At 40.0% G+C, this 17,338-nt stretch overlaps 3 protein-coding genes across 6 annotated transcripts; 2 read left to right on the forward strand and 1 right to left on the reverse strand.

Moving 5' to 3' along the window:
• Positions 1–49: 49 nt before the first annotated feature.
• psme3 (proteasome activator subunit 3) lies at positions 50–6,795 on the forward strand. The gene is made up of 10 exons (XM_026178109.1): positions 50–194; positions 698–730; positions 1,357–1,419; positions 3,554–3,658; positions 3,757–3,805; positions 3,885–4,003; positions 4,309–4,445; positions 4,568–4,622; positions 5,399–5,485; positions 5,576–6,795. Exons 1-10 carry the CDS (start codon positions 153–155, stop codon positions 5,654–5,656), a joined length of 771 nt encoding a protein of 256 aa, XP_026033894.1. The 5' UTR covers positions 50–152; the 3' UTR covers positions 5,657–6,795.
• A 2,441-nt stretch (positions 6,796–9,236) lies between these two features.
• Positions 9,237–12,430, reverse strand: g6pc1a.1 (glucose-6-phosphatase catalytic subunit 1a, tandem duplicate 1). Of its 2 annotated transcripts, none has more exons than XM_026178115.1 (5): positions 11,892–12,430; positions 11,678–11,787; positions 11,036–11,141; positions 10,834–10,949; positions 9,237–10,489 (listed from the first exon to the last, which is right to left on the reverse strand). In XM_026178115.1, the coding sequence occupies exons 1-5, from the start codon at positions 12,107–12,109 to the stop codon at positions 9,981–9,983; spliced, it is 1,059 nt and encodes a 352-aa protein (XP_026033900.1). In that variant the 5' UTR covers positions 12,110–12,430; the 3' UTR covers positions 9,237–9,980. The 2 variants fall into 2 exon arrangements, with proteins under 2 accessions (XP_026033900.1, XP_026033901.1); XM_026178116.1 differs by having other exon boundaries at positions 10,834–10,985; positions 11,057–11,141; positions 11,892–12,151.
• A 727-nt stretch (positions 12,431–13,157) lies between these two features.
• g6pc1a.2 (glucose-6-phosphatase catalytic subunit 1a, tandem duplicate 2) lies at positions 13,158–15,806 on the forward strand. Of its 3 annotated transcripts, none has more exons than XM_026178113.1 (5): positions 13,158–13,466; positions 13,557–13,666; positions 14,221–14,323; positions 14,616–14,755; positions 14,914–15,806. In XM_026178113.1, exons 1-5 carry the CDS (start codon positions 13,234–13,236, stop codon positions 15,414–15,416), a joined length of 1,089 nt encoding a protein of 362 aa, XP_026033898.1. In that variant the 5' UTR covers positions 13,158–13,233; the 3' UTR covers positions 15,417–15,806. The 3 variants fall into 3 exon arrangements, with proteins under 3 accessions (XP_026033898.1, XP_026033897.1, XP_026033899.1); XM_026178112.1 differs by having other exon boundaries at positions 14,640–14,755; XM_026178114.1 differs by lacking the exon at positions 14,221–14,323 and having other exon boundaries at positions 13,557–13,713; positions 14,650–14,755.
• Positions 15,807–17,338: the final 1,532 nt, after the last annotated feature.

Consider the following 17,338-nt stretch of genomic DNA (forward strand, 5'->3'; position numbering starts at 1 on the left):
GCGCAAGCGCGGTCGCAACACCGCCTCCGTCGCATGTTTATTGTCGTCATCTTTAAGCTCACGAAGTGTGGCAGACAAGTGATAAGCCACACGTTTACAGGTGAATTTAATGCTGTTGGGACAATCGTTCTGCTCATATTCGACTACATAAGATGTCTTCACTCCTCAAGGTGGATAGTGAAATTAAAACCAAGGTGAGGTTTGGCCTTTTGTGAATTCCAGTTGAGTTTATACTGCGTGTTGTTGTTGCCATGTTCTTTGCTAGCATGTTAGCCACATTTAGTAGCATGATGTGGGAGCTCGGATAAGGCCAGGCTAAGAGCAGCTACCGGCTAACCGGTTTCTTGTTTCCCGCCTACTGCAGTACACCTGTCAAACCTTTCCCCAGGTGTGGTGTCAGGGTGGTGCTAAGCGTAACGGGGATCTAGATAAAGTTTGATTTACAGCCCCCTGTGCTGGGAAAATGGTTGCTGCTACTACGACCACATGCACTGAAGAAGGCCTGAGCTACCAAGTTAGCTAACTCAGCCAGCTGCCGTTCACACCGGCGTTGAGTTACCAATGCTAGAGGTTGTCTCTCACACTGAGGAACCGGTCATGTGTTTAAAACTGGACCAAAATAAAGTTTACTGACGTAAAATGAGTATTTTTTGTTAACTTGGTATTCAAACTCTCGTATATCTGTTTGTGTTTACAGGTCGCTGCTTTCAAGGAACGTATCACCGCAGAAGTAAGTCTCTGTCTTACGTTGTAAATTAAAATATATACATGCAGGAGTTAATCCTGGCTCATAGCGAGCCTTTAGGGGCCTGTAGTTAAGGCATAAAGTGTGCTTCTTTATTTAATGGAAGCCTGCGTCCAGCTATGAGTAAATTAAATCGAACTTACTGAAGGGGGGAAACACCAGTCTGGTACTGGTATAACACCTTTTGTTCTATTTGAGCACTCAAAGCACTTTCTATTAAGCCCCATTCACCCAATTGCACGCTTTCTCACACACACACACACACACACACACACACACACACACACACACACACACACCCCAGTTGATGGATTGGGGACAACTGGGGTTAGTATCTTGGCAAAGGATACATTAACACATGTAGTGGAGGAACAAGGGATAAATCTACCAACCTTCTGATGTGTAACTAGTGTGCAAACTCACAGATATCAGAATCAGAAACTTTATTGTCATTGTCATGAGAACAACGAAATTAAGAATGGTCCCCGATCATTGCATATAGATGTTTCTATATATGTATAGCTAAATGTGTATATTTGATGAGCACTTTCATACACACCTATTATGACTGTGATGTCCAAGACTCCACTAACACTGCACATTTCTTCCAGGCAGAGGATCTAGTCGCCAATTTTTTCCCAAAGAAGTTACTGGAACTTGACCATTTCCTCAAGGTCAGTTAATTGTACATTCAGCTAAATAAAGTTGGCATAATTTTAAATCTTTGTGAATAGTTGAAACTCATTCCTTCCGATGTATTATTTGGCGTTAAAGTTCATTATTTATTAGTCAGTCTTTATCAGTTGTCCAGAGTTAAAATAGTAACACCCAGGTGCTGTTAAACAAATTCACTTTACGAACTGGTCATCAGCAAACATAAACATCTCTATAAAAGCAAACCATTTGAAGTCCATCATTTTCCAGTGAGGGGGGTTGCTCACTAGGGCTGCCACAAACGATTATTTTGATAGTCGACTAGTCAGCGATTACTTTTGCGATTAGTCGACTAATCAGATCATCATCCATTGAACATACAGCATACAGCTTATTGCACCAGCAGCATCTGCTCTTATATAACTATCATTAGCTTTCAGCTTTAAGTGTTTAAGGTATGTGCTAACTAAAAATAAAGACAAGATGATAGTTTATTAAATTTTAATGACATTTGCAGAGTGTTTCGGTGGAGTTTAATAAACTCCTTGCTATCTAAAATATAACAGGACACCGGAGTAAATTCTCCAGCATCTCACACTTCTGATGATCAGCTGTCTGCTTGACGTTTATTCAGCTGTGTAAAAACTATAACTTTAATCTCATCCAAACCGATTTACTCAGGAACAAATAAAACACTGAAAAAAGCCAAACAACATTTTGAAGTTATCCAAGTGACTTATATATCATGTTTAACCTGAGTAGTGAAAGACGGCGGTGGGTTTGAAAACGATCTGCCGGGAGTCCGTGTTCTCACGGCTCTAGTTAGCCTAGCCCCCGGCTAGCTATCGAGCTAGTGGGTAACAGATGCCTCCGAAAACGTCGGAGCGCTTTTGAAAATATGTGGTGTCTTGATAAACTGAGCAGATATTTGAGGTTTACACAGCTACATTCTCGCCTGAAAATATGTTAAACGTTTATTTTGTGACCCAGAAAGAATAATAAGAATAATATTAAAACTAACCAGCTGCCGCCATTGTTGGAAACTAAGCAGGGCCGCGATGGGCCGCGCTATGAATTCTGGGACACAGTTTCTTCTTCTTCGGGGTTTAACGGCAGCTGGCATCCTTGGACATGCAGTGCTGCCATCTTCTGTTTCAGTCCATTATTACACTCTTAAATCCTACTACTGATTCCTGCGTCTTTTGTGATCTTACAAAGCTTCAAACGACGCGTCGACTATTAAATTAGTCGTCGACGATTTTGATAGTCGACGTAATCGTGACTAGTAGACTAATCGTGGCAGCCCTATTGCTCACAAGAGGAAAACATTGAAATGGCTGGTAATAATCGCAGTTAACTCACCCCCAAGGTCACACTATACAATGTTCAGATGTAATTTTTGTAAGAGTTATATCTCTGACTTTACAGGCCTCAGTTAGAATGTGAAATGTTAAAGTGCATGACAGCACAATTAAAGACCGGACTAGTATGGCTTGTTTGTAAGATTTGCTGGGAGAAGGCTCTTCAGCCACAGGACCTGGCCACCTTCCAGTCACAGAGTCGACCATGAACTCCTCTCTGTCCTAAAATAGATTCAAATGTGAGGCCATCTGTTTAACAGCTAAAGTTGGGTCACAAAAGACAATGATCTTCAACAGAATGAGCGAAAAAGAGAGAATAAGGTGTTTTGTGTGGCAGGGATTTATGAGACTGTGTATTAGTAAATAGCTGCAAACCTTAATGAAGTGAAGCAGCATATAAAGAGTGGGCAAAAATTCCTCCTGTGAGAGACTGATATCATACAGAAAACCATTCAGGTTGTTGCTGCTAAAGGTGGTTCTACAAGCTATTGAATCATGGTGTGGTCTTAGTTTTTTCTCACACTGCTTCTGTCCTATCGCTTGGTTATTGTTGACTACATAATGACATAATCATTTGAAGTCTTGGACATTACTATATATGTCACTACATAAGTCATATGTAGTTCTTCTGTGTTTGTATTCATCTGTTTTTTCAAACCTTCTAGATCATCTTTTTTGATGTCCTGACATGTGAAATAGATTAGATTTGGCAGCAGATGTGCTTTCTTCTTACCATGTCTGTATATTTATATTTGTACCATGTCTGACAACTAATATTCTCATTTTTTTTCAGGATCCAAGCATAAACATCACTGAACTGAAGGAAATTCACTCAGACATAAATCTGCCAGTGCCAGATCCCATCTTGTTCTCAAATCTCCACGACGGACTAGATGCGGTGAGGATCCATTTTAGAGTTCGATTTCGTATGGTTACGGTAACTGTTGGTAAGGCAAGGATGAGAAGTTGTTGCTAACTGTTGCATCTCTCTCACAGCAAAATGCCAAAAAGAGGAAGCTGGAGGATGGAAGTGGGGATGACATGGGTAAGTACAGCTTTGCTAGCTGAATATTTAGTCTGTATTTTATGTATTTTTAACTTTTAACTTTTTACTCCTTTATCAGTGACTGGCACCAAGGTCTTTGTCATGCCTGATGGGATGATGAAGAGTAATGCAAACCTTGTTGATCTTATTGAAAAGGTCAAGCCCGAGATCAGGATACTCATAGAAAAATGTAACACAGTAAGTAAGAGCTCTAAAGTCCTTCATCTAAGTAAGTTATTTTGGCCATTTGGTATCCCCAGCAAGGAGCCATGAACTTACAACAAAGCTAGGAATGTGTGACAAATGAAGGCTTACTAATGAAACAGGAGAAGCAAGGCACAGATTTAAGAGTTGGGACTGAAAACAAGCAAAGGGTATTGAATTTGTTCTTTATATAAGATGACTATCACATGCTCGGCATCAGCTAAAATGCTGTTGGCGTAAGTGTTTACTTGTCAGATGTTGCATCCTCTTTTCTTAGCTATATTTGTCTCTTTCTGCAGGTTAAAATGTGGGTTCAGCTCCTCATCCCCAGGATAGAGGATGGGAACAACTTTGGGGTGTCAATCCAGGAGGAGACAGTAGCTGAACTCAGAACAGTTGAAGGGGAGGCTGCATCTTACCTCGACCAGATATCAAGGTTTGCAGAACCTTGCAGAAATCCCAATCTCATATGAACATCCCGGCTTTGGGATTTGTCTTTAAAATGTGAAGTCGCTTTCATGTTAAGAGACCATTTTTGTCTTTCTTCCGTACTTCCAGATACTACATCACAAGGGCAAAGCTGGTTTCTAAAATAGCAAAATATCCACATGTGGTAAGTGAATAGCTTTAGTATTAGAAAGTAAAAAGCTATATAAGTTATACTATAGAAGTCTATCAAATGCTAAGAAATTAACTATTTTTTTTAAACAATTTCTTTCATTTAAGAGTTTTTCCTTTATACATATAAACAAAAGGAGAAGAGAAGGATTACAGATGATTTGTACATTTGGGATAATTAACCTATACACTTAGGGCTGTAAAATAACTATTTGCATTTTTTATAAGAAACATTGAAAGAGAAAGCCTTTAAAAATATGTGGTCTTTGGTTTTAGGCTGTAAACGGTGACATCTAGTGGTTTACAACATATATAGCAGCCAGTTGCAGCTGGCCCTCATGCCACCCTCATGGAGTCAGTTTCTGACTGTTAGATCATTAACATCCAAACCAGTGGCCCACTCAAGGTCTTTTTGTAAAGGCTGTGGCAGTGTTCTTCCTCACAGAAAGGAGCAGATGTAAGTGCTGCTGAGTTTAAAGCAGAGTGTGTTTGTATATCTGGAAGAATTTAAAGCATGTGTATGAAACAATTTTTGTATCGGTCACCCTTGAAAAAGATTTTAATCTCAAGGTGCATCGTGGTTAAATAAAAGTTGATTGAAATGTCTTGTTGCAAAATTGAAAGTTCTTATTATCAATTATCCTTTAGTGAAATGACAAACTCTGATATCAGCCTATCTGCTAAAATTTCCACTGACTTCGGCAGTTCTGTTTTATATTTAAAAGAAGATGTACAATTAAAAATAAACATAGAATCAACTTTTTTAAACAGGAGGACTATCGGCGCACAGTAACCGAGATTGACGAGAAGGAATACATCAGTCTGAAAATCATAGTTTCGGAGCTCAGAAATCAATACGTATGTTGTGGCCTTCATTATTTATCAGCATCTATTTATACTTGCCTGTGTTCAGAAAGCAGAATAACCGATATGTTTGCTTGTTTCCAGGTAACGTTACACGACATGATCCTGAAGAACATCGAGAAGATCAAGAGGCCTCGAAGCAGTAATGCTGACGCTTTGTACTGATGTTCATCCAGCTGTCTCTGCATCCACCCACCCACCCCACGCCGTCTGCCCCCTCGTCTCTTCACCATGCCTGTTGAGCAACAGTAGCCGGGCCCCGGTCCGCAGGACTACAGCTAGACATTCACCTTCTCCAATACAATCAAGACAGCCCAATACAAAGACATAGCTTCTATAGATGGACACATGTTTTGTTTTGTTTGTTTTAATTGTAAAATATTGTTTTTAAACCGTTTGAAGAGTATTCACTCAGAAAATGGGGAGACAGATCATAAGCCCTTTTCAGACGTGCGCCAGATATCATTGCTATTAAACTGATGGCAGTTTGTCATGCACTCATCAATTTTGTGTTAATGTTCCTCATGTTTGTTCGTAATTTACAGAGAAGTTCTTGTATGCATGCGATATGTGGCAGCTAGTATTATCAGTATAAGCGGTGAAGTGTCACCACACTTGCAGCTCTTTCTGAGTGCAGGGCCTCTGTGTATGTGCAAGGAGCTGTACCCCGTCATTCCCACTCGGGCTCGGAAAGGATAAAACTCCTGGGTTAGTAATCCCAGATGAATGATTTAATTGGTGCTGATGAGATAAAATACTATTAAAATGGTCTTATTGCCGTTCAGGACCTGCGCATGCCTGTCTGCTACCGCATTAATTCAGGATTTTGCAGAGTGAATAAAAGTGTTAAGCAGTCTGGCTCGGTAAAGTTAAGCTGGCTGTTTATTTGAAAAGTGCATGTCTGAAAGGGGCTTCTGATATCAAAAAGCGCTTTGTATTTTTTAATTTTAATTAAACATTTTGTCCTCAGATCCTCGTGAACGGCCTCATTTGTAGCTCTTAAATATTCAGAGCAAAGTGGTTTGTCATTATTGCTGCCCATTATTTGTTACTGTTTTAATTATTTTGTCTTATATTGGACTCCTGCTGCATCATCAGTACAGTAGTTCATAGGAAATGCAAAACATGCTGTTAATTTGTTCTGCAAATGTTAGATATTGCGACGTGTAGATATCACAAAATATGAAAACGATGCAAGTTTTAAGTCGTGGGCTTAAATGATTTCAGTGAAAATTCACGAGTCAAAAGCTTCTTTTATGTTGGAGCATTCATTGTATTGAATAAAAGACTGTTTTTTGATAAGACTTTTGGAGGCATGTTGTAGGGTTTTGTTTTGTTTTTTATTTTTCTTTTGAAGTTTGAAGCAAAACATCAGATAGTGGTGTGACATGGATACAATGTTTCCTCTTGACCTGCAGATGTCGCTGTGGCTTGTAAGTGCTTGCTAGTTTAAGCCAAGGTGTAAAGGTCCCGACTTTTGTGTGTTTAAATATCAAATCCTTTGTCCCATGTGCATTTATTTCACACAGAAGTCAGCATCCCAAATATATATAAACGCAAATCCACAGTTTAAAAATTAAAGATCAAGTGGTGCTTAATGGGATCACACTGAATGGGTGTCAGATAGGAAGGTTTTGAGGCAGCTTTACTCACATGTTAAGCAACTCAAAACTTGAGATTCCTAAAATTTAACTAACCAGCAGATTATGATATAGATTAATTGGCTACTTTATTAGGCGCACTTTTTCAACTTCTCATTAAGAGAAATATCTAATCAGACAACTGCATTGCAGCAACTCGACACTTTCAAGTATGCAGACATGGTCAAGAGAGCCAATTGAAGTTCAACCTGATTATCAGAATTGGGGGCGGGATCATTTAAGCAGCTTTGAATGTGAATGTTGATGCTACACAGGCTGGTCTGAGTATTTCAGAAAGTGCTGACTGCTAGGCGGTTCCTACACAACCACCTCATGTTTACAGATGATGACTGAAAAATAGAAAATATCCAGTGACCGGCAGTTCTGTTGGAGAAAATGCCAAAGGTCAGAAGAGAATTGAAAAGAAACTGAAATAACTCCTTGTAATAACCAGGTAGAAGAACATATTGAACCTTGAAGCTGCAGCAACAGCAGGAGATCACATTGGTCAACACTCCTGTCAGCCAAGATTGGGAAAGTGAGACTACAGTTCACAGACTGGAAAAACATTGCTGCATTTCTGCTGCACATAGTAAGGTCAGAATTTGGTGCAAACATCATAAAAGCACGGATCCAGCCTACCTTATGGTTCAGGTTGACGGTGGTGATGTAATCAATACCTGAGCATTGTTTCTGACCATGTCCATCTTTTTATAACCACATGTATTAATTTGGTGCTAGTTTTAGGTTTAAGGCATAATATGGGAATTGTATATGTCAGAGGTAAGTCTTACACACTTGCACTCTTTGCAGTTAGACTAACACCCAAAGTTTAATGCTTTTCTTAACTTTGAAAAGCTGACAAGGGGCATGAAGGACTTCACTGATCAGACTAGACTGTGCATATTTGTGAAGCGTGTTTTTTGAAGCACCTTTTATGCCGACACTTCTTTTTATTTATTTATTTGGTCCAGAGCTGCATCTTTAAGTAAATATAGAAAAGGTTATGTGAGGATGAGAAGATATTGAGGAGAACAACCAAGGCGAGCTGACTATTGTGACTGTAAACTAATGTAAACAGTTACTCAACATCCCTGACGTAGTTGTGAGGTCTATACCCTCTGTCCCCCTGCCTCCTAGTCACACAAACGCAATGCAGCGTACCTGTACAAAGAACTCCCATATAGCTTCTTGAGATAAGAACCGGAAATAACTAGAACAGCGTAAGAAGACAATGAGATAAAATGATCAAAAAAGGAGCACTTGGCATTTGCTGGTGGGATGTGTCGTGATAATCACTGGGTCCTGTTAAGATTAAGTATGATTTATTTTGTAAAACAGTGCAATGCTGATCAAACCTTTGAGGCATGATAACGTGGGGCTGTTCTCAAAAACAATGCCATATAATGACAGTCTCTATCTGCTTTATTAAGCTATGTTACAGTTTGGTTGTTCCAAGCTCTTCCAAGAATGCTTCTTTGGTAGATTAAGTCTCTTTATGTAATCCCAGACTGGCTCCATGATGTTTAGATCTACGAGATCTAAGTTATCTGATGCAGGACTTCATGTCCAGCAAAGTTACCACAGCGACTACCTTCAGTTTCCTACTTTTTCTCATTACCACAGCAACTTTAGGTGACCTATGATTGCATTCAGTTGGACTTTACGTTGCAGTTTCACAATGTAATTAGCGGTTTTATAGAGGTGTGTCTGTGATAATATGATAGTGACCTTTGTTTGCAATCCTGCTGATCTCAGTACCATACATCCAAAGCTGCTTCGATGGTTCGTCACCTGAGCAAGGTTCTATTTTTAAAGCCTTATGAGGCCCACGTGTTGTCGGCAACGCTTTCTGCCCCTTGACCCTTCATGTACCTTTGAAAGCGCATGGCTGTGGTGCGAGGCAGTGTCACTATGTGGGACTGCCGAGTGAGTGGAGCATGCTCTGGTTAATATTTAATGGTTGTTCTGGCCAGAGAATTAATCAGTATCAGTCTGAGACATACTGAGAAAACTGCCAGGGCTGCACCGCACTTCTCAAATAAGCACGAAAACATGATTACAAGAAACAGTTTTTATTTGTTTAAAAAATACTTTTTTTGCTGAGGTGGTGGCTGCGTGTATGTGTAAAAATCTTTATCTCATATATACTGTGGGTGTTAAAGAAGCTTACAATATTACAGACACTGAAAAGACAGTTATTCTAAACATGAAAACATGACTAAATGTAATTTGATGGACAAAAATAAACCATTGTTCAATTTCAAGGAGGTTAATTGTAATAATTGTAGCAGAAGTCCCAATAAGACCATTTAGAAAACAATTATTAGAAAACATTTGTAGAAAATGTTCATATTTTACTTAAACCCAGCTAAATTAGAAGGCTGCTAGCACTTTGTAGGTCCAGGAAAGATTGAGCTTAGCTTAGCATATCCAAAAAAACAAGACCACTTTTTGTGTTTTACTTTTACCCTTTATTGCTCATACCGTGAAGGGGACGCTTCTTATTTCTTCAAATTGAACAAAGGTGGTCTATCAGTGAGCTTTACAGCAATTATCTGAAAGTGCTAGTTGGGTGTCTACGTCCTTTTTCTGTCCCTAAGTAGTCTAGATTCTGGGAATGGTAACATCCAATTAAATGTTATTGTTCCAATCAGTAAAGTAGCCTTTTCCCTCTGCTCCTAAATGGTAACAAGGCCAGCACAATATCTTCAGGCATTCCAAAAACTCTATAGCAAGTTTCCTAGATATGGAGTTAACCTAGACCCAGATTAAAACAGATGTCTATTAAAAATGAGAAGTAAGAATCCTTGTAAATATAGAACATTAATCCTCCAGTTGCCTTAAAGCTACAAGTTTTTGCCTTCTGTCTTTACAGGGTAAATCTTGCTGAGAGCCCAAGGCACCAAAGTAGTTGGGATTAAAAGTGCAACGGCACTTTTACCAAAGGAAAGGGCATAGAAAGTCATATGGTTTTCAGGGGAAAATGTCCATCCATCTAACAGGTGAAGCAGGGATACAGAGATGACAATACATCCAATCCTCAAAGGGGCGCTCATAATCCTCATCTTGGTTGTCTTGTAGAACGGTGAGTGCAGACCGAGGCCCAGACCAAACAGGCTGCCCATGTTCCGCAGGAGGCTAGCAAAGGGGGCAGAGTCTAGGTGAACCCACTCTGGCCTGATGCACCACTTCTGGGCTTTCTCCATGGTCCACAGCAGGTCCACATCCAGAGCTTTAAGGAGCACATAAAAGCCAACAGCAAAGGAGGTGAGGAAGAGGGTAATTAAGAAGTACTTCTTCAGGCTTGCGCTGTAGATCCATTTCTCCTTGGAAACAACTTCAGCTACCAGTGTGCCTAAGACGAAAACAGACAAGGTGGTTTATTAAACAGGGACAATGCGTAACATGTACACTCAATAAAACAATATTTGAAGTTAAAATGGTCTAAATATATCATATTTTTGTAATTTTGAGATTGCATTTACACCTGAGCCATATTTTAATTCTTCTTCTACAATATTTCTTTGTTTGATCTTTGGCATTTGCTCCTAAAAATATGATATTGGTAGTTGTAGGCTACATAATCACTCAGTAAACTTAATTTCCAACCCTCGCAAAATGTTTTTATGAAAATTCTGCACATCAAAGTCTTTGTAAAAGTCAACACTTTATCGACTAGAGTTCTTTAGATGGACTGACCTGTAATGATTCCTGCAATAACCTGGTGTGGGAAGTGAGCAGCCATGTAGACCCTGGAAATGCATACCACCAGCTCGACCAGGCCCATTAGCATCCACAGGCCTATATACAAAAATCTGACAGGGACAACACTGATTGTAGGTGCACAGAACCTAAAGACTCCAGAGAGCCAGAAAAGGTGATTGTATTAACACAGACTCACCTGTATAGCAATGGGGGGCACTGTTTTTCTCTTGCAATAGAGAGCAGTGCTGTTACCATGACATACCAGACACCAGCTGCGCCCATGGCATGACCTGAAGGACTTCCTGCAAAGAAAGAAATTGGGCTTAGTATTTTCTAATTTAGAGTGAAAACCGATCAGTCGGTTCTTCATCTATCGTGATGACCAATTCTCGTCAGACTGGTGACCAGAGTAAGCGCAACACCAAGTCTGAGGTGGTTTGAATATGTCATATTTTGCTGAAAGTTGTTGGTATCTTTTATCTTTTTCTTTCAGTTTCCAGAACGTTTAATATGTTCTGGAAACTGAAGACTGAAGAAAAACACTTGCACCTTGTTACCTTCCCTTCTACTATTAGTATAAGGACAGAGATCTCTCAAAGAAACTGGAGCAAGATAAAAGGCACTACAAGTTTATTACCTATTTATCACCATTAAAGTCATGCCCATTCACAGAAAGTCGTGTACAGTTGCCAATTGTTACAGCTATCACCTGGCAATGATGTACTGGAGTATTTATCAGACTAATTGTGTACTGTGCCAAATAAATCTTATCATTCTATTATGACAGACTAGTTCTGTTCAGTTTTCATGCGGTCCGCATGCCTGTCATGAGCTCTACCTGGTCCAGTTTCACATGTGATGGGGAACTGCTGGAGTGAAGGGGCCGGTCCTGCTCCATAAAACTTGGTCTCGTGAACCCACCAATAAGGTCTTTCCCCAAATAGAACCCTGCCACAGTGAAACAAAAAAACAGGAAGCAAATCATGCAACCGTTCCTTTTTTAATGTTTAAGTTTTAAGTTTAATTCAAGTTGGACCCTTTCACCCAGTTACCATTTTAGGACCAAGTTGAGCCAGTCTCCGATGACAGCCACCCAGATGAGCCTGAGTGCCGTGTCCCTCCGCAGGTGGAACCAGATCGGGAACAACCAGAAGAACGTGGTGTGCAGATCGGCCACTGTGGATGCCAGGTCGAACAAACCTTCATATTTGCCATATCTGGTCTGCAGATAGACAGCCAGCTCAACACCCCAGCTGTGTAGAAGATCCATTATATCACAACCCAGACCTCTTTCTGAGGACGATGCTGTGAAAATATTGTCTCTTTATTGGGTTTTTTCTTGGTTAGGTTTCAGCAAAGCTCTTTGAGGCCGTCCTGTCCGTTCTTCCACTGAATGATTCCCACTGGACTTTACTCAAGGCTAGCAAGTTTGTTTAACTTTGCAACGGTGCAGACAGGTCACTTAACCTTTACACCTCAGGGGGCCCCCTTGCTCAAAGCTATCGTAACAGAAAGCAACAGCTGCCCATGGACAGATTGCAGACTTCTAGCAAAGACCCGTTATCTCTACTTGTGCCTGAACCCCAATGTGAGAAACAACAAAATGGTTTTGAACTTTTCGTAAACATATCTCTGGAAACAGAACAAAATATGAGCTCATCTGTGCAGATGTCCCCACCAGACCTTTCTTTCATAAGAGTGCAGTACCTTATGTTCCACCTGCTATCTATTTTTTTCTTTTTCTGTTTTGTCACCACTATCTCATCAGCTTTGTTTCATCCCAAACTCACTCATTTAATCATTGATCTTCTTATGTAATATAGAAATAGCTTACTCCATCATTCTGAACGGCGGCATGTTTTCACTAAAAAAATCAATGACATTACTGATAAATTATTAGTGAGAATGTGCAGAATGTGAGAATGTAAGAAGGGAAAATATGAAAAACACGGCTATCCTTTATTAATGCCAAAGTCAAAGCCATGTGGACAAAAATGAAGAAGACGAAGATCACATTTAAAAATAGTCTGTGGGGCAGCAGAAAAAAAATCTCTCTGCAAAGTGTTTAATTTGGGTGACACTTGAGGAGGACAGCCACTGATCGATTGACACTTCCTCTCTCCTGTGACTCTCTCTGTACAGTGATTCTAAGATACTGATTGACGTTTCGTTTTCCTGTTATCTTCCCAACTTGTTTGTGTGACATGCCTCCCAAACTCTAGTGACTGCCAGTGTTTTATTACACATGCGTAAGGTCCAAAGATCAGCGTGTGCATGCGTTTGGGTAGTGGGTCCGTCCACTATAAAAACAGCCAGCTGTCTCGCTGATAACAGCACTCTCTGTTCTTCCACTCACACATCACTAGACTGAGATTTCTTCCTCTTAACGCTAAGATGCTTAATGCCGTGATGGACGCTGTGCAGGGTTTCGGGGTGAGCAGCACCCACTACCTGCAGACCAACTACAAAGATGCCCAGGGCTTGTTTCTCTGGGTCTCCTGGGCGGCTGATCTGAGGAACACCTTCTTCATCTTCTTCCCCCTTTGGTTTCATCTGCGGGCTTCAGTGGGCATCAAGCTGATCTGGGTGGCTGTGATCGGAGACTGGCTTAATTTAGTGTTCAAATGGTGAGCGTATTTTTTTAACTGATATATAATCGTGTGAAATAAGCTTTCTTTAGACCGTAACTCAATGCATGTTTCTGCTGTCCTCTTCAGGATTCTGTTTGGAGAGAGGCCGTACTGGTGGGTCCACGAGACAGCCTACTATGCAAACTCCGTGCCCCCTCACATTGAGCAGTACCCAATGACCTGTGAGACTGGACCAGGTGAGAGACACCACTGTTCATGCACGGCTGCATTAACTTGCGTGAGGGTAAAAAGAAACCGACTCCCATTAGCCCACAGCTCCTCTCACTCTGCATGTGTTCCTGCCTGAAGTTTACTTTGAAGTAAATTGGCCGAATCAAATAAATGATCATTCTAAAGATCTAGATCTTGGCACTCATCCTCAAGATAAAGCCCTAATGCTGTCAGGTGATATTGTGCTTAATTCGTACATATCACAGAAAGAACGTTTCTTTTGTAACCTCTGGTTTCTGTCTGCCTTTCTGTGTGGAGTTTACATGTTTCCCCTGTGACACAGTCCATAAACATGCATGTTATGTTATTTGCAGTTAGGTTATTTGGACAGCAGCCAAATATATGAGCTTATTGAGTTGTTTAAAATCAAGTTAAAATAAAATAGTGGCGATCGTTTTCATTCATTTATTACTTAGGTTAAAACAAACAACAAAACAAAAGAATCTAATGAATGAGCAGTGCAGGTTGCTCTGGCCCACGTGTTAATAACTGCCTTCCTCCGTCTGTCTGTGTTACCTAGGCAGCCCCTCTGGCCATGCTATGGGAGCTGCAGGAGTCTACTACACCCTGGTGACCTCGATCCTCGCCATCATGACCAGCAACAAATCCACAAACAGTCAGTGGTGAGTCTATAACTTTATTTTTCCTTTCTTGGCCCTGCCGATTTTGGTGTTGTTTACCATTTTTCTCCATTCAGAGCTTATCGCTCTGGACACGCTATCTGTTCGGTGCTGGGGTTGATCATTGACTTCTGAGAAGTATTGACTGAAAACAGGGTGTTAAACACGGGTTGTTTTGACATGCGGGCAGCTGAAGTTCTCATGAGAAGAGAAGAATAAATTTGTTTATTGTTACAGTGCTTCAAAAGATTTTCTTTCATGTAATCTTGAGCTGCTGGAAATCAATGAATCTAAGCTGTGTAAATTTGTACTTCAACAGGTATCTGAAGGCTCTTCTGTGGACGCTTTTTTGTGGGGTCCAGGTGTGTGTCTGCCTCTCTAGAGTCTTTATTGCTGCCCACTTCCCCCACCAGGTCATCGCCGGTCTTATCACAGGTGAGTATTTTTACAGTTTCAGTGAACAGCTGGCTATGCCTCAGTCATTCAGTAAAATATCTAGTCAGAAATATAGTCAGTTATTAAGCCTGCAGCGGTATAATAAGTAACGCAAAATATCCGCCTCTGCTTTCCTAATGTGGATCATTGTTTTCTAGGTATGATTGTGGCTGAGGCCTTTAACAGAACTCAGTGGATCTACAGCGCCAGCATGAAGAAGTATTTCTACACGACTCTGTTCCTCACCTCCTTCGCTGTTGGCTTCTATGTGCTGCTCAAAGCTCTGGGTGTGGACCTGCTGTGGACCATGGAGAAAGCCCAGAAGTGGTGCATCAGACCAGAGTGGGTCCACCTGGACACCACGCCCTTTGCCAGCCTCCTACGCAACATGGGCACGCTGTTTGGCCTGGGTCTGGGCCTGCACTCTCCCCTCTACACCGAAACCAAAAAGAGCAGCAGCCTGTTGGTCAAAGCAGGATGCATCATCAGCTCTCTGCTCCTGCTGCACCTGTTTGACTCCTTCAAGCCTCCTACACATACCGCGGCCCTCTTCTACCTGCTGTCCTTCTGCAAGAGTGCCATTGTGCCACTGGTCACTGTCAGTATCATCCCATACTGTGTGAACCGATCTCTGAGCCAGCACAACAAAAAGGCAGTGTGATCACCAACTTCATATCACAAAGACTAATGAAAAGGAAATCTCTTCCTATTGAAACACATTCCTTTGGTGCTTGTTTTATCCACACTGCCACGTAATCCTCAGGAAAAGCTTTGAGATCAACAGGAAAATGCATTTTGTGTTATTTGGACACTGAACCTTGAACATTGTGTGACACTAAGTGAAAGCACTATCCAGGCTGCCCAGTGACACTCACAAAGAACTATTTTGAATATGCGACAACACGATAATGACGCTTGTCCTGGACGGTCATTCACGACTTCAGTATAGTATTTTAACTGTATTAGTAATGTATTTTTTCAATGTCATAGAAAGTATTTTTGGGACTGTTGAAATATTTTTAAATAAAAATTTTGTAAATGTTAAAAAAAACGATTTGGTTCATTTTTAAAAATGTGCAATTACTGGAATGTTCCTTTAATACTTGACTAATGACCATTTTCTTCCACTTAGACTAAGACTTAGATTTATTCTGTTTTTCTCACCAGCGCTGGAATATCTGTTAGCGTATTTTTTTAATATGTGCACCACAATTTAAAAAAGTCACCGATTCCAAATTTTACTCAGATACTCAGCTTTCTTAAAAAAAAATCACACAATAAGTATAATATTCAGAATAATCTCAATTAAAAGAAAATAAGCAGAAAACAAACACTTTTAACTCATTATTTACAATTTATTATCATTGCACAGTCATGCACTGTACAACAGTACAATGAAATTGGAGTACTGTCCCACATCAGTGCTAAAAGAAAAGAAAGCAGTAACCACCAATAAATAACACATATGCAGAATAAAATATACTATATGTGCAGAAATTAAAGGTACAGTAGGTGCAGAGATAAAAAAAAAATACATACACAAATATTAAAAGGGGCTCATCAGTTTAACCCAGGGGTGTCAAACATAAGGCCCCAGGGCCATAATTGGCCTGGTGAAGACTCAAATCCAGCCAAGTGGACAGTTTTTAGATCATGTGAAGCAATGTATAGATTTTAAACGTAATACTAAAAAGTATGTTCAGTATTTTCAGTGTTTTCACGTTTTACAGCTTTTCCTATTGATAAAGACGTCCTACCCTCATTGTCATTCATCCTACACCAAAATAATAAACAATTAAATGATAGGAAAGTTACTGTTAGTCACAGTAAACTAACAAAAAACTTTATATTTTATAATTACAGGGCAGTGCAATGAACTATCCATACGTCTTTCTGTCATCATACACATTTATCAAGAGAAGAGAAGAGAATAAAGTTTAGACAATAAAACAACAAAACGATAAAAGTTGAAATGACATAAAAGTAAATTGAATGAATTACTAATTACATACAACTTTAAAATGCTTACTTACTTTTTTGTTAGAAAAAAACAACAGAAAATTGTTATATTCACACACACACACACACACACACACACACACACACACACACACACACACACACACACACACAAACATTTTTTAAATGGGTTACATTTTATTCATTCTTATTTTTACATTAACTACAATTCTAATACTCCAATATATAATGTTGTTTAAAATGCAATATTTTTCTCTGAATCATAGCATCTACTTTAAGTAAATTCTTAAAGTAGATGAAAATGAAAGTACTAAGTACTTAAATGTACTTACATGTACTTATTCTATCCTGCCTCCATTTGGATATGCAAATCAAACAATATAGTTTGATAAATTAGCCTGCTTAGGCTGCTGCCCCCGCGACCCGGTCCCGGACAAAGCGGATGAAAATGGATGGATGGATGGAAATTAGCCTATAGTGGAGAAAAATGCATGCACTGGCATACAATTGGACAGTTTTTTAATATGTTTTTACATCGACACATATTAGATCCATAGGAATTTAATACAGTTAAGAAGAAGCTGAACACCTGACATGATCCTT

Source organism: Astatotilapia calliptera, chromosome 8, assembly GCF_900246225.1.
Source record: "Astatotilapia calliptera chromosome 8, fAstCal1.2, whole genome shotgun sequence".
Lineage (NCBI taxonomy): Eukaryota > Metazoa > Chordata > Actinopteri > Cichliformes > Cichlidae > Astatotilapia > Astatotilapia calliptera.

Coding starts and splice junctions, on each gene's coding strand:
- psme3 (XM_026178109.1), top strand. CDS start 153: ATGTCTTCACTCCTCAAGGTGGATAGTGAAATTAAAACCAAG. Junction 4,446..4,567: donor TACCTCGACCAGATATCAAG/GTTTGCAGAACC, acceptor CCGTACTTCCAG/ATACTACATCACAAGGGCAA. Junction 5,486..5,575: donor CGGAGCTCAGAAATCAATAC/GTATGTTGTGGC, acceptor GCTTGTTTCCAG/GTAACGTTACACGACATGAT.
- g6pc1a.1 (XM_026178116.1), bottom strand. CDS start 12,109: ATGGATCTTCTACACAGCTGGGGTGTTGAGCTGGCTGTCTATCTGCAG. Junction 11,142..11,677: donor CACATGTGAAACTGGACCAG/GTAGAGCTCATG, acceptor CTTTCTTTGCAG/GAAGTCCTTCAGGTCATGCC. Junction 10,986..11,056: donor TCTATTGCAAGAGAAAAACA/GTGCCCCCCATT, acceptor TGGAGTCTTTAG/GTTCTGTGCACCTACAATCA.
- g6pc1a.2 (XM_026178113.1), top strand. CDS start 13,234: ATGCTTAATGCCGTGATGGACGCTGTGCAGGGTTTCGGGGTGAGCAGC. Junction 13,467..13,556: donor CTTAATTTAGTGTTCAAATG/GTGAGCGTATTT, acceptor TGTCCTCTTCAG/GATTCTGTTTGGAGAGAGGC. Junction 14,324..14,615: donor AAATCCACAAACAGTCAGTG/GTGAGTCTATAA, acceptor AATGAATCTAAG/CTGTGTAAATTTGTACTTCA.